The sequence below is a fragment of the Oncorhynchus kisutch genome, linkage group LG19 (genome assembly GCF_002021735.2).
Source record: "Oncorhynchus kisutch isolate 150728-3 linkage group LG19, Okis_V2, whole genome shotgun sequence".
In the NCBI taxonomy this organism is placed as follows: domain Eukaryota; kingdom Metazoa; phylum Chordata; class Actinopteri; order Salmoniformes; family Salmonidae; genus Oncorhynchus; species Oncorhynchus kisutch.
This window is the reverse complement of record NC_034192.2, coordinates 21,475,870-21,489,805: the sequence shown is the minus strand read 5'-3', so window position 1 is coordinate 21,489,805 and position 13,936 is coordinate 21,475,870. Positions and strand designations below refer to the sequence as shown.

Genomic DNA, 13,936 nt, shown 5'->3' with positions numbered 1-13,936 from the left:
TAATCTGCTTTTGCTATCCGTATTATTGGCCAACTGGATAAGGAATTGGACGAACTAAAAGCACGTATATCCTACCAACGGGACATTAAAAACTGTAATATCTTATGTTTCATGGCTGAACGACGACATGAATAACATACAGCTGGCGGGTTATACACTGTTCAATAGGCAGGATAGAACAGCAGCTTCTGGTAAGACAAGGGGTGGCGGTCAAGGTATATTTGTAAACAACACCTGGTGCACAATATCTATTGATGAAGCCAGTGACTGATGTGGTGTGCTCCTCAATGCCATTGGAAGAATCCTTGAAACATATTCCAGTCTGTGCTAGCAAAACAGTCCTGTAGCTTAGCATCTGCTTCATCTGACCACTTTTTTATTGACCGAATCACTAGTACTTCCTTTTTTAGTTTTTGCTTGTAAGCAGGAATCGGGAGGATAGAAATATGGTCCGATTTCCCAAATGGTGGGCGAGGGAGAGCTTTGTATGCGTCTCTGTTTGTGGAGTAAAGGTGGTTTAGAGTTTTTTCCCCCTCTGGTTGCATGTTATATGCTGGTAGAAATAAGTTACAACGGATTTAAGTTTGCCTGTATTAAAGTCCCCGGCCACTGGGAACGCCGCTTCTGGATGAGCATTTTCTTGTTTGTCTATAGGCTTATACAGCTCGTTGAGGGCGGTCTTAGTGCCATGGTGGTAAATAGGTGGCTATGAATAATACAGATGAGAACTCTTGGTAGATAGTGTGGTCTACAGTTTATCATGAGGTATTCTACCTCAGGCGAGCAATACCTTGTGACTTCTTTAATATTAGACATCGCGCACTAGTAGTCATTGACAAATAGACACACACCCCTGCCCCTCGTCTTACCAGACGTAGCTGCTCTGTCCTGCCGATGCACCGAGAAGCTACGTCTCAGTGAAACATAAGATATTACAGATTTTAATGTCCCGTTGGAAGGATAGTCTTAATCGTAGATCGTCCAGTTTTTTCCCAATGATTGTACGTTGGCCAATAATACTGAGGGAAGTGGTGGTTTACCTACTCGTCGGCAAATTCTTACAAGGCACTCCGCCCTCCTCCCCCTTTTCCTCTGTCTTTTCTTCATGCTGATGACGGGCATTAGGGCCTTATCTTGACAAACCAGTACAGCCTTCGAGTCGGACTCATTAAAGAAAAAATCTTTGTCCAGTGAGTAATCACTGTTCTGATTTGCATAACCTATTTTTTTATCATAAGAGATGGTAGCAGCAACATTATGTACAAAATGAGTAACAAACAATGCGAAAAAACTAACAAAATAACACAGTTGGTTGGGAGCCTGGAAAACGGCAGCCATCCCCTCCAGAGCCATTATGACAGATAATATGACATAATAACCATGTGACATGGTAATTGTATTAAACAATATACAATGCATCCCACCAGGTTCACCAGGCATTGAGAGTGTATAATCTATAGATCAAGAGGAGAGAAATTGGGTTTGGTGCTTGGTGTTGCATCGGACAACAGCCTAAAACATTTGACTAATAATATCTTTGAGGCTAGCAAGATACTGTACAGTCAGTTTTTTTTTTCCACCTCTGGTCTGGTGGAAGTTTCGCCGACGTGTCGGCTCTCCACAGCCGGCTGGCGTGTGCTAGGCAGGGTTCCATCCACGAAGTGGTCTCCTCCTTCCCTGTATAATGGAGCTGTTCTCGACCCAACCAACCAGCCATGGAGGTACGCCACTCGCAGTGGAAGTCAAAGAGGGCGTCCTCTGGCAACGGGGATCTCCATGGAGATGTAGAGCCCGGCACTGACACAGACCAGAAACAGCTTTGCCGCCCTGGATCCAGAGGTTCCGGCGCCTTCGTCCTTGTTTGCTTCCCAATCAAGATCGGATCCGAAGGTACCTGCGTCTTCGTCCTTGGTTCTGTCTCCCTCTCCGGTGGCTTCTACCTCGGGTTCAGATCCTCGGAGCTCCCAGGCTCACCAGACCTTGAGGCTGCCTGAGAGACTGGCCCATTCAACATCACCAGCTGTCATCATAGGCAGCTCTATGGTGAGAAACATCTCGGTCCCCAAGGCAAAAACAGGACATAACAAGGCTGCTTCCGACTGTTCTATCACAGATGCCGGGAGCTGACACTGTCGTAGTCCACGTGGGGTCAAATGACATCAGGAGGGCTAGCTCGGAACATTTGAAAATGGATGTTAAAGAACTGATTTTAGCATTAAAAGACTCCAAAAAATGGACAGTCTATAGGGAGGAGGTCAGAGACATGGCATTGTGGTGTCAGGACAACAACCTGTCCCTCAACATGATATAGACAAAAGGGATGATTGTGGACTACAGGAAAAGTAGGGCCGAGCACACCCCCATTCTCATCGACATTGCTGTAGTGGAGCAGGTTGAGAGCTTCTTTCCTTGGTGTCTACATCATCAACAAACTATCATGGTCCAAACACACCAAGACAGTTGTGAAGAGTGCACGACAACACCTATTCCCCTCAGGAGACTAAAAATAATTGGCATGGGTCTTCAGGTCCTCAAAGTTATACGGCTGCACAATCGAGAGCATCCTGACTGGTTGCATCACCGCCTGGTATGGTAACTGCTAGGTCTCCGAACGCAAGGCGCTCCAGAATGTAGTGCGTACGGCCCAGTACATCACTGGGGACAAGCTTTCTGCCATCCAAGACCTCTATACCAGGCGATGTCAGAGGAAGGCCCTAAAAATTGCCAAAGACTCCAGCCACCCTAGTCATAGACTGTTCTCTCCGCTACTGCATGGCAAGCGGTACCAGAGTGCCAAGTCTAGGTCCAAAAAGCTCCTTAGCTTCTTTGGGACTGCGGGCAGTATTGAGTAGCTTAGATATTAAGGTGCCCAGAGTAAACTGCCTGCTACTCAAAAGCTAGAATATACATATAATTAGTATATTTGGATAGAAAACACTCTGAAGTTTCTAAAACAGTTTGAATGATGTCTGAGTATAACAGAACTCATATGGCAGGCAAAAACCTGAGACAAAATCCAACCAGGAAGTGGGAAATCTGAGGTTTGTAGTTTTTCATGTCATTGTCTATCGAATATACAGTATCTATGGGGTCCTATTGCACTTCCTAAGGCTTCCACTAGATGTCAACGGTTGTTAGAACCTTGTTTGAGGCTTCTACGGTGACAGGGGAGAGAATGAGAGCTGTTTAACTAAGGAGTCTTGCAGACGGCCATGAGCTCAGTCCTGCGCACGCCCGTGAGAGTTAGCTGCGTTCCATTGCATTTCTATAGACAAAGGAATTGTCCAGTTGAAGCATTGTTGAAGATTTATAATAAAAACACCCTAAAGATTGATTCTATAGATGGTTTTACATTTTTCTTTTGTGAACTAAACGTGCGAACAAAAAGAAGGTATTTGGACATAAATGATGGACTTTATCGAACAAAACAAACATTTATTGTGGAACTGGGATTCCTGGGAGTGCATTCTGATGAAGATCATCAAAGGTAAGTGAATATTTATAATGCTATTTCTGACTTTTGTGACACCTTTCCTTCTTTGGAAAATGGCTGTTTTTCTGTGGCTAGACGGTAACCTAACATAATCGCAAGGTGTGCTTTCGCCGTAAAGCCTTTTTGAAATCTGACACAGTGGTTGCATTAAGGAGAAGTTTATCTATATTTCCATGCCTAACACTTGTATCTTTTATCAATGTTTATTATGAGTATTTCTGTAATTTGATGTGGCTCTCTACACTTTCACCAGATGTTTGTTTGAGACAATGCATTTCTGAACATAAAACACCAATTTCAAATGAGGTTTTTGGACATAAAGATTAAGTTTATCGAACAAAACACATTTATTGTGTAATATGGAGTCCTGGGAGTGCCATCTGATGAAGATAATCAAAGGTTAGTGATTCATTTATTCGCTATATCTGACTTTTGTGAGGGCTCTCCTTAGCTGGAAAATGTCTTTATAGATTTCTGTGACTAGGTGCTGACCTAACAATCGTTTGGTGTGCTTTCGCCGTAAAGCCTTTTTGAAATCGGACACTGTGGCTGGATTTACAAGAAGTTTATCTTTATAATGGTGTAAAATACTTGTATGTTTGAGGAATTTAAATTTTGGGATTTCTGTTGTTTTGAATTTGGAGGCGCCCTGCAATTTCACTGGCTGTGGGCGAGGTGGGACGCTACCGTACCACATATCCCAGAGAGTTAACAAGCCACAAAACTTCTGCACCAAGAGGGTGCAAAGCTGTCATCAAGACAAAGGATGGCTACTTTGAAGAATCTAAAATATATTTTGATTTCTTAAAAGGATCGGACCCTTTTTTTAAATTTTTGCCTAAAATGACATACCCAAATCTAACTGCCTGTAGCTCAGGACCTGAAGCAAGGATATGCATATTCATGACACCATTTGAAAAGAAACACTGAAGTTTGTGGAAGTGTGAAATTAATGTAGGAGAATAAAACACATTAGATCTGGTAAAAGATCATTTAAAAAACATTTTAAAAAATGTGTACCATCATCTATGAAATGCAAGAGAATGGCCATAATGTATTATTCCAGCCCAGGCATAATTTACATGTAGGCCACTAGATGGCAACAGTGTATGCGCAAAGTTTTAGACTGATCCAATGAACCATTTAATTTCTGTTCAAAATTTAGAATCAAGACTGCCCAAATGTGCCTAATTGGTTTATTAATACATTTTCAAGTTCATAACAGTGCACTCTCCTTAAACAATAGCATGGTATTATTTCACTGTAATAGCTACTGTAAAATGGACAGTTCAGTTAGATTAACACGAATTTAAGCTTTCTGCCAATATCAGATATGTCTATGTCCTGGGAAATGTTCTTGTTACTTACAACCTCATGCTAATCGCATTAGCCTACGTTAGCTCAAACGTCTCGCGGGGGACCCACCAATCCTTAAATTTAAATTGCAAGTCGAGGGCAGAGGTAATTTCCTCATTAACAATGTTTCGTCAGTAGTGGCAAACTCTTTCTATTGTCAGGTGTTGAGAGTCGCCATGTTTTGCCATGTTGACAATTATTTGAAAATAAGTCAGTCAATTCATAGTTATTTTGCAAAAGAAAAGCCATCCGTTTCAATGCATGCCACCGGAACCGGACACCTGGTCATGGTTTTTCAAACACTTCTTGATTTTCAAATGCCTCTGAAGGTACACTGAGCAGAGTGTCTGTCTTCGACCAATCAAACACACAAACACAAGCAAGGCACACACACGCTCATACGCACACACAAAATTACATTTTGCTTAGAGCACCCTAAGTGCCAGAGCCAGAATATAACAAGATTATATTCATGCCTTACTGTAGGAGCCATTAGATGATTACATAATAGTGAATTATTAAAATGTACAGTCCAGTGCTTCATCCCAAATAGCACCCTATTCACTATATTTGACTAGGGCTCTGGGATCCACCCTAGCTGTAGACCACTTGCTATTAGTATGACGTAACCAGGCCATGCATTCTCCATTTGACTGCATCCTGGAAAGAACCTGGCTAGAAGGATGGCATCAAAGCTTTTACTTTAAACTATATCCTAGCCCTAAACAAGGCTGGTATTGGTAGCAGACTTGGACTAAAAAGGTTTCTAAACACGGTTCAGTGTCCATCACAATTTAAAACAAAAAACAATGCAACAGACTTGCATCCCTTGAAAAACTCAAACACATCAAAAACATACACTCAAACACACCAAAAACATACACTACAAGACATTAAAAACACTCAAACACATTAAAAACGAACATTCAAACACAAAAACACATCATACACATCAAAATCACTCACATCAAACAAACAAAAACACATTAAAAAAACTAAAACACTCACTCAACCACATCAACACATCAAAAACACATCGAACACATCAAAAACACATTAAAAACACACACTCAATCACATCAAAAACACACACTCAAAAACACATTAAAAAAACACACTCAAACACATCAAAAACACATCATGCACATAAAAACTCACACTCAAACACATTAAAAAAACACACTCAAACAAATCAAAAACACACACTCAAACACATCAAAAACAGTTCAACACATCAAACACACTCCAACACAAACACACTCCAACACATCAAAAACACACACTCAAACACATCAAAAACACACACTCAAACACATCAAAAACACAGACTCAAACACATCAAAAACACAGACTCAAACACATCAAAAACACACACTCAAACACATCAAAAACACAGACTCAAACACATCAAAAACACACACTCAAACACATCAAAAACACACACTCAAACAAATAAAAAACTCTCACTCAAACACATCAAAAACTCACACACACACACACACTCAAACACTCACTCAAACACATCATAAACGAACACTCAAACACATCAAAAACACAAAAACACATCATACACATCAAAAACACTCACTCAAACACATCAAAAACACATCAAAAACACACACTCAAACACATCAAAAACACATCAAAAACACATCAAAAACACATCAAAAACACACACTCAAACACATCAAAAACACATCAAAAACACATCAAAAACACACACTCAAACACATCTCAAAACCGCACACTCAAACACATCAAAAACACTCACTCAAACACACGTCTCAAAACGCACACTCAAACACACACTCAAACACATCAAAAACAGACAGACTGGCCCTCCCGGGTGGCGCAGTGGTCTAGGGCCACCAAAGACTCTGGATTCGATCCCAGGCTCTGTCGCAGCCGGCCGCGACCGGGAGGTCCATGGGGCGATGCACAATTGGCCTAGCGTCGTCTGGGTTAGGGAGGGTTTGGCCGGTAGGGATATCCTTGTCTCATCGCGCACTAGCGACTCCTGTGGCGGGCCGGGCGCAGTGCACGCTAATCAAGTTCGCCAGGTGCACGGTGTTTCCTCCGACACATTGGTGTGGCTGGCTTCCAGGTTCCTTCGTCTCTCCCGAGCCCGTACGGGAGTTGTAGCGATGAGACAAGATAGTAACTACTAACAATTGGATACCACGAAATTGGGGAAGAAAAAGGGGTAAAAAATACACAGACATCAAAAACAATACAAACACTCAAACACAATCAAACACATTAAACATAACAAAAACATACATCAAACTTATCAAACACAGATACTCAAGCGCATCAAACACATAACAAAAACTCCAAAACATCAAACACTCAAACACAAAAACATACATCAAACTTATCAAACTCATCAAAAAACTCCAACACATCAAACACATTAAACACAACAAAACGATACATCAAACGTATCAAACACAGACACTCAAAAACATCAAAAACCCTCAAACATTCAAAACAGTAAAATAGTCAGTGTGCTACTTAATCTTGAGCATGAGTACCTATCAGAATCTTTTCTTGACACACACACACACACACACACACACACACACACACACACACACACACACACACACACACACACACACACACACACACACACACACACACACACACACACACACACACACACACAGTGCAAAAGAGGGAGGGAGAGAGTGGAGGGAGAGAGTGAGTGTGTGAATGAATGAGTCAAGCTCTAAATAAAGGGATGACAGGGAAGATGATAGTGTGCTGTTAAGACATTACATGGACATTGAGTACTCATTCATAAAACATACACAGTTTAAAACCAACTTTAATAAGTTATACATAAACCGACTAAGCATACACAGTCATATGAACGTACTGCAGACTCCTGCAGAATACAAATACATCACACCACAGGCATAAACGCACGCACACACACACCCATGAGCCTACAGGAATATGCACATGTAGCCTACATGATGCTAACCTGACTCGGCACACCCTCCGGTCTCACTATCTCAATTCATCATGCTCATCTAAACATAATATACAGACATTCACACACCAGAGATGGGGTTAACTCCATCTCAGTATAGCCATCAAGTATTGGAACTGAACTGCACTACAAGAGAAATTCCATTAAAAACGTAATTTATATGAACTGAAATAGATGGAGAGACAGATGTGCATACACACACATACACAAACTCAGATCACAGAGGAGTGGTCACACACACACACAGATCTCTCATACACACCCAGGTTATCAGCAGGTAAGAACACAGACAGGTGGAATTCACACACCTTACTGCTACCACTGAGGTGACACTAAAACAAATGTATAGTTACACTTCCTATCTAGTAACACACAAACACCCCAAACAACACTTGTTTAATGAAATGTTCATTTTCAGATGGAAATCCCACAGATTGCCCCTTTGATTAGGTTAGCAACTAATTAATTTCATATCATACATCTTTACACTCATGTCATATCAAATGTAATACATCATATCATTTCTATAACACATTTGATTAGGATGGCACTAATATTATGTAACATAACAGGCATATAATCATAGCCTACATAATATAATTCCTATACGATGGTAATACCCAATGTAAAACTGCTGCTGCTGACTTAATGAGTTCTTTATGCTATCATATCATTCTGGACGTGCTACCTGTCCCAGACCTGCTGTTTTCAACTCTCTATAGACAGCAGGAGCGGTAGACATACTCTAAATGATCGGCTATGAAAAGCCAACTGACATTTACTCCTGAGGTTCTGACCTGTTACACCCTCGACATCCAGTGTGATTATTATTATTTGACCCTGCTGGTCATTTATGAACATTTGAACATCTTGGCCATGTTCTGTTATAATCTCCACCCGGCACAGCCAGAAGAGGACTGGCCACCCCTCATAGCCTGGTTCCACTCTAGGTTTCTTCCTAGGTTCTGGCCTTTCTAGGGAGTTTTTCCTAGCCATCGTGCTTCTACACCTGCATTGCTTGCTGTTTGGGTGTTTTAGGCTTTGTTTCTGTACAGCACATTGAGATATCAACTGTTGTAAGAAGGGCTTTATAAATAAATACATTTGATTTGATCTATAATACCCAATGGTAAATCCATGGATAAATCAAGCAGATTATTATACATTACTGCTGCTGCTAGCTTCATAACATACACTGCCCTCCATAACTATTGGGACTGTGAAGTACTTACAAAAATAAAAAAGGATTTAAAATTTAAACAATGCCTGTGAGTTTAGAGTGCAGGCTGTCAGCTTTACCTTGAGGGTATTTTCATCGGGTGAGCCATTTAGAAATTACTAAATGGCTCACCCGTTACTAATTTTTAATAGTCCCCCCATTTTAGGGGACCAAAAGTATCGGGACAAATTTAATCAAATGTGTAATAAAGTAGTCAAAAATGAAGTATTTGGTCCCATATTCATATCAGACGAGTACCAAGACAGTTTGTGGGGGTCATAGAGCAAACAAAGAACGCCATCGTGTTCGTGAGAGTCATATCTTTCCACAAATGGTTCATAATAGTTTGGACGCTACTTACGATTTTGTGAGAAGGCCGATTTTCGGGATGTTTAATGGTCTGACAAACACCGCTCTAGCTCTGTCACCTTTCACCGCCGATCAGCGGATGCGATGGATTGAGACACATCAATGCAAAAATAAGCTTAAACTGACCCATTTTTATGGGGATTTTTTTATTATGCTAATTAGGACATCCATCTTAGGGGGTTAAGTGGTCAGATGCCATATAAAAAATGGCGTCCACATACAAAAATACCACTACTGGTTACTACAGCCCTCAGTACAGTACCACACAGAGAGGGTACCTACCCAATGGTGCTCGCTCACACACACACACACACACACACACATAAGCACTCATGTGGACGTGAATGCCCTTCCTTCCAGCAAACCCAATTTTATGAACCATTTTTGTGTATACTTTTTGAATGTGGGTACTACTCACCGTGCTCTGAGTGCACTGACCGTACTCTTATCAATCCTGAAGAGAGAGATAGAAGGGAGAGAGGGATAGAGAAAACATGTCCAGTTAACTTGTCATGTAGCTATGACAACAGGGGCACACAACCCCATTCACCCTCACTGGTGAAGCACTTCCTTCCTCCACAGCCTGGCTCCAGAGATGTCCCTCACACGGACACACACACACAGACATAGACATACACACGGACACACACACACACACACACACGTGTAAGTATGAACGCTTGCACATGGACACACACACGCGCGCATTCTGACTCACACACACACATATACACACACAAACAAAATTAAGTTAATCACCATGGCATAATCGGCATGTTGTTAATTCTCTTCCTTCATACCTTCTTTCTCTCCTTCTCTTCCTGTCCTCCCTCTCTCTATCTCAGTGTTTGAGTGTTTTGTCTGTCATATATATGTATGTTATCGCCTTAGGAAGGGTCTTTACTACACTGAATTACACACTAATGGCTGACAAGCTGTCATCACATAGCTCTGCTGTTGTGACACACACACACAAACACACACTCTTTCTCTCGCTCTGTGGGAGACTAGATCACACTTTAACACACCCTTCCTGTGTTGGAACCCCTCCCAGTACTGCCTTAAACCACACACACATATGCACGCACACACACACACAGTTATCAAGACAATGATCAGTAACGCAGTGACTAGTGCATGCCATTGCATATTTTCCATCCCAAAGTGTTTTGTTGGTAAACAATCACACATACACACACACACACACACAAATGCACACACACACACACAGGTAATCTTTTGTGAACACGTTTTTCCATCCTGAGAAGTCAATCTGTCTGTCAATGTTCTATTTTCAGTTTGCATTTTCAAACTAACTCAGACTCACAGTAACCATTAACCCTGATGTGTCACTGTGTTTTATAGAGATAATGAAGGAGTATGGGAGGGAGATGGAAGAAGTGAGAGGTGAGGAGTGTAGCAGAGGGGAAGAGAAGAGGGAGACAGAGACAGAGATAGGAGAGAAGGAGAGAAAAGGAGAGAGGGTGCAGGAAGAGAGTAGCAGAGGGAGCAGTAAACGTTAAAAGCTTCATATGATGAGTCTGAAACCTCTGTTCGCACGGGTCATAAATAAAACATTTAGTGCTGCTACACAGTACACACACACACACACACACACACACACACACACACACACACACACACACACACACACACACACACACACACACACACACACACACACACACACACACACACACACACACACACACACACACACACTACAGCTCCACCAATACGCTAAAATCAGCCACAGAACACACACACACCTCAACTGACTTAGCACAGAGTGAAACAAAGCATGCTGAATAGCTGATAAAGGGGTGGAGAAAGGAAGAGAATGAAGGTTAAAGAGAGGAAGAAAGGAAAGGAGAGAAACAGATGAGAGAAGGGAGGGAATAGTAATGCTAATATCCACTCTTCCCTCCTTCCCCAAAAAGTATTTCCTGCATTATTCGACACTGTCTCACTATTACCTCTCACACACTCAGAGAGATGGATGGAGATGGAGAAAGAGAGCTAAAGAGAGAGAGAGAGAGAGAAAGATGGAGAGCTGGAGAAAGAGAGGGAAAGGGAGGGAGATGGAGAGCTAGAGAAATGGAGAGAGGAAAATTGAGTATGAAATTGAATGGTTGAATAGAGGCTTGTGTAAGTCTTGCAACTTCTCTAACCACACACACGTACGTGCGCACGCACAGACACACACACACACACACAGGCCTCTTGTGTATTCTGGGCACAGGTTAGATTTGACAGGCCGTATGCCGAGCTGAGATTCAGTGAGGTAAAGGGCTCTGAATCACTCAGAGAGAGAGAGAGAGAAAAAGAGGAGAGAAATATGCTGTCTCATACCTGCAAGAAGACAAAGAAAGGGGATATTTAGGGGATAAACAAATACCCTGGCTGTATCATAGAGGGATAGAGATTGTTATCATCCCATTACTCTGCTACTATTGGTCTCTGTCTTACCACTTATCTGGTTTAGCAGTCACAAACTAGTCCAACTACAAACTAGCAAGGATCCCTGCCATAGACAATCAACTGTCATAACATAGCTAACACCCCCCCAAACAATACAACAAACTACTTACAATCACAATTACATAAACACACCATATCAAACTGAGCCATATGCAAAGTCGCATACACAACACACACTTTATCTCTGTCACACACACACACAAACACCACACACTTACCATCCAAACCCTCCAAAGGACACACTCCTCTTCCTCCTTAGCATGGTGTTTACGTCTCTTTCTCTCTCTCTGGGAGTCTGTGTCTGCTTCTCTTGAAATTCTTAGTCTTACAACAATCTCTCTCTCTCTCTCTCTCTACCACCACTATATGTCGTCTGCCTCCAGCCTTCTATCTATTCAGTTAGCGCTTTAGCCTTTTTACCATGCTCTCACTGTTTTTCTCTCTCTCTCTCTCTCACTCCCTGGTTCCCTCTCTCTCGTTCACTCTCTCACACAGTATGAGCTTAACACCTGCCTAGTCTCTCCCTCCACTGCACTGCTTCCCTCCCTCACCACCCGCTAGGCTGGAACGAGTGAATGAGAGAGATAGGGCGATAGTGTGAGAGAGAGTGAGAGGGAGGTTGGGAGGGGTGGGGGGAGGGAGTGGACAGGGAGGAAGGGAGGTGGTGTTTTCTGTGTATTTCTCCACCTCTATTCTTTGACTCTGAGAGAGACAGACTGACAAGGCAAAAAAAAAGTGGCATTGATGTCAAAATAATAGACCATGTTAATATGAGTACCTCAGTGTCTGAAATGGAATGAAGAAGGTCATTTTAGGCGCCAGTACCAATTTGAAAATACTTGTGTTCATATTCTAGAGGTGGAATATTCTAGAAGAGCTGCCGGGACTAGAGATATTCTAAAGAAAGCAGATTGCTAGATCATCATTTCATGGGTACTCAGGCAATAGAAAATTAGAATTGCTGCATCAGCCTGATTCAAAACGCTGGACTGGAGTGCTTTCTTTATGGAGTCATTTATGTTTGAAACATCTCTTGGTTGAATGTCAATGAGAGAGTTCTATTAACCTGAGCTGCAGTGCACTGATCTATGGCCCGTGACGTGAACGGACAAAAGCGGTGAGGGAGGAGCGCCCTTCTCAAGCCGAACAGTAATCTGCGCCGATGTTGTCAACATGTTGTCAACAAGGCAGCATGGTGCATTGTCCAGAAACACACACATTTTTTTCCACCATAAAATTCATTGAATTTTCTAACTATATTGACAAAAATACACTACCGTTCAAAAGTTTGGAGTCACTTAGAAATGTCCTTGTTTTTGAAAGAAAAGCAACAAAAAAAATGTCCATTATAATATCAAATTGATCAGAAGTACAGTGTAGACATTGTTAATGTTGTAAATGACTATTGTAGCTGGAAACAGCAGATTGTTAATGGAATATCTACATAGGTGTACAGAGGCCCATTATCAGCAACCATCACTCCTGTCACGCTCGTGAAAATGGACGGACCAAGGTGATTGGATTGGCGTGATTAGAGTTCCATATCTTTTATTCAAGTGAAACTTCTACAAAACAATAAACCAACAATGAACCGTGAAAGTAGTGGTGCTACATGCACCTACACAAAACAATATCCAACAAATGCAGGTGGGAACAGGGACACCTTGATCCCCAATTAGAGACAACAAACATCAGCTGCCTCTAATTGGGAACCATACTAAGAGCACCAACATAGAAATGAAAAGACTAGAACACCCCTAGTCACGCCCTGACCTACAACACCATAGAGAGCCTTTGGTTCTTTGGTTCATTTGGCGCAGAGGAAGGCTCCTGCTAAGGAGCGGGACTGGACACCGTGCCTGGACTGGGCACTTGCGCAGAGGAAGGCTACTGCCTTGGAGCGGGACTGGACGCCATGCCTGGACTGGGCACCGGCACAGAGGAAGGCTCCTGCCACGGAGCGGGACTGGATACCGTGTCTCGACTGGGCATCGGCGCAGGTTGCACCGGACTGTTGACA

At 42.2% G+C, this 13,936-nt stretch overlaps 1 protein-coding gene across 8 annotated transcripts in view; it reads right to left on the bottom strand.

The window, feature by feature from the left end:
* Positions 1-12,494, bottom strand: part of rap1gap2b (RAP1 GTPase activating protein 2b) — a 77,151-nt gene extending 64,657 nt beyond the window's left edge. For 2 of the 8 annotated variants that reach the window (XR_004204180.1, XM_020452333.2), the window contains exons 1-2: positions 12,135-12,494; positions 9,854-9,889 (exon numbers count right to left, since the gene is read on the bottom strand). Coding sequence is in view for 5 of the 8 variants with exons in the window: in XM_020452333.2 (XP_020307922.1) it covers positions 9,854-9,889; positions 12,135-12,178 (80 nt within the window). In the remaining 3 variants the exon portion in view is untranslated. Of the gene's footprint in view, positions 1-9,853; positions 9,890-10,194; positions 11,025-12,134 lie in introns of those variants that run through there. The other 6 variants (XR_004204181.1, XM_031797321.1, XM_031797322.1 and 3 more) reach the window with 6 other exon arrangements.
* Positions 12,495-13,936: the final 1,442 nt, after the last annotated feature.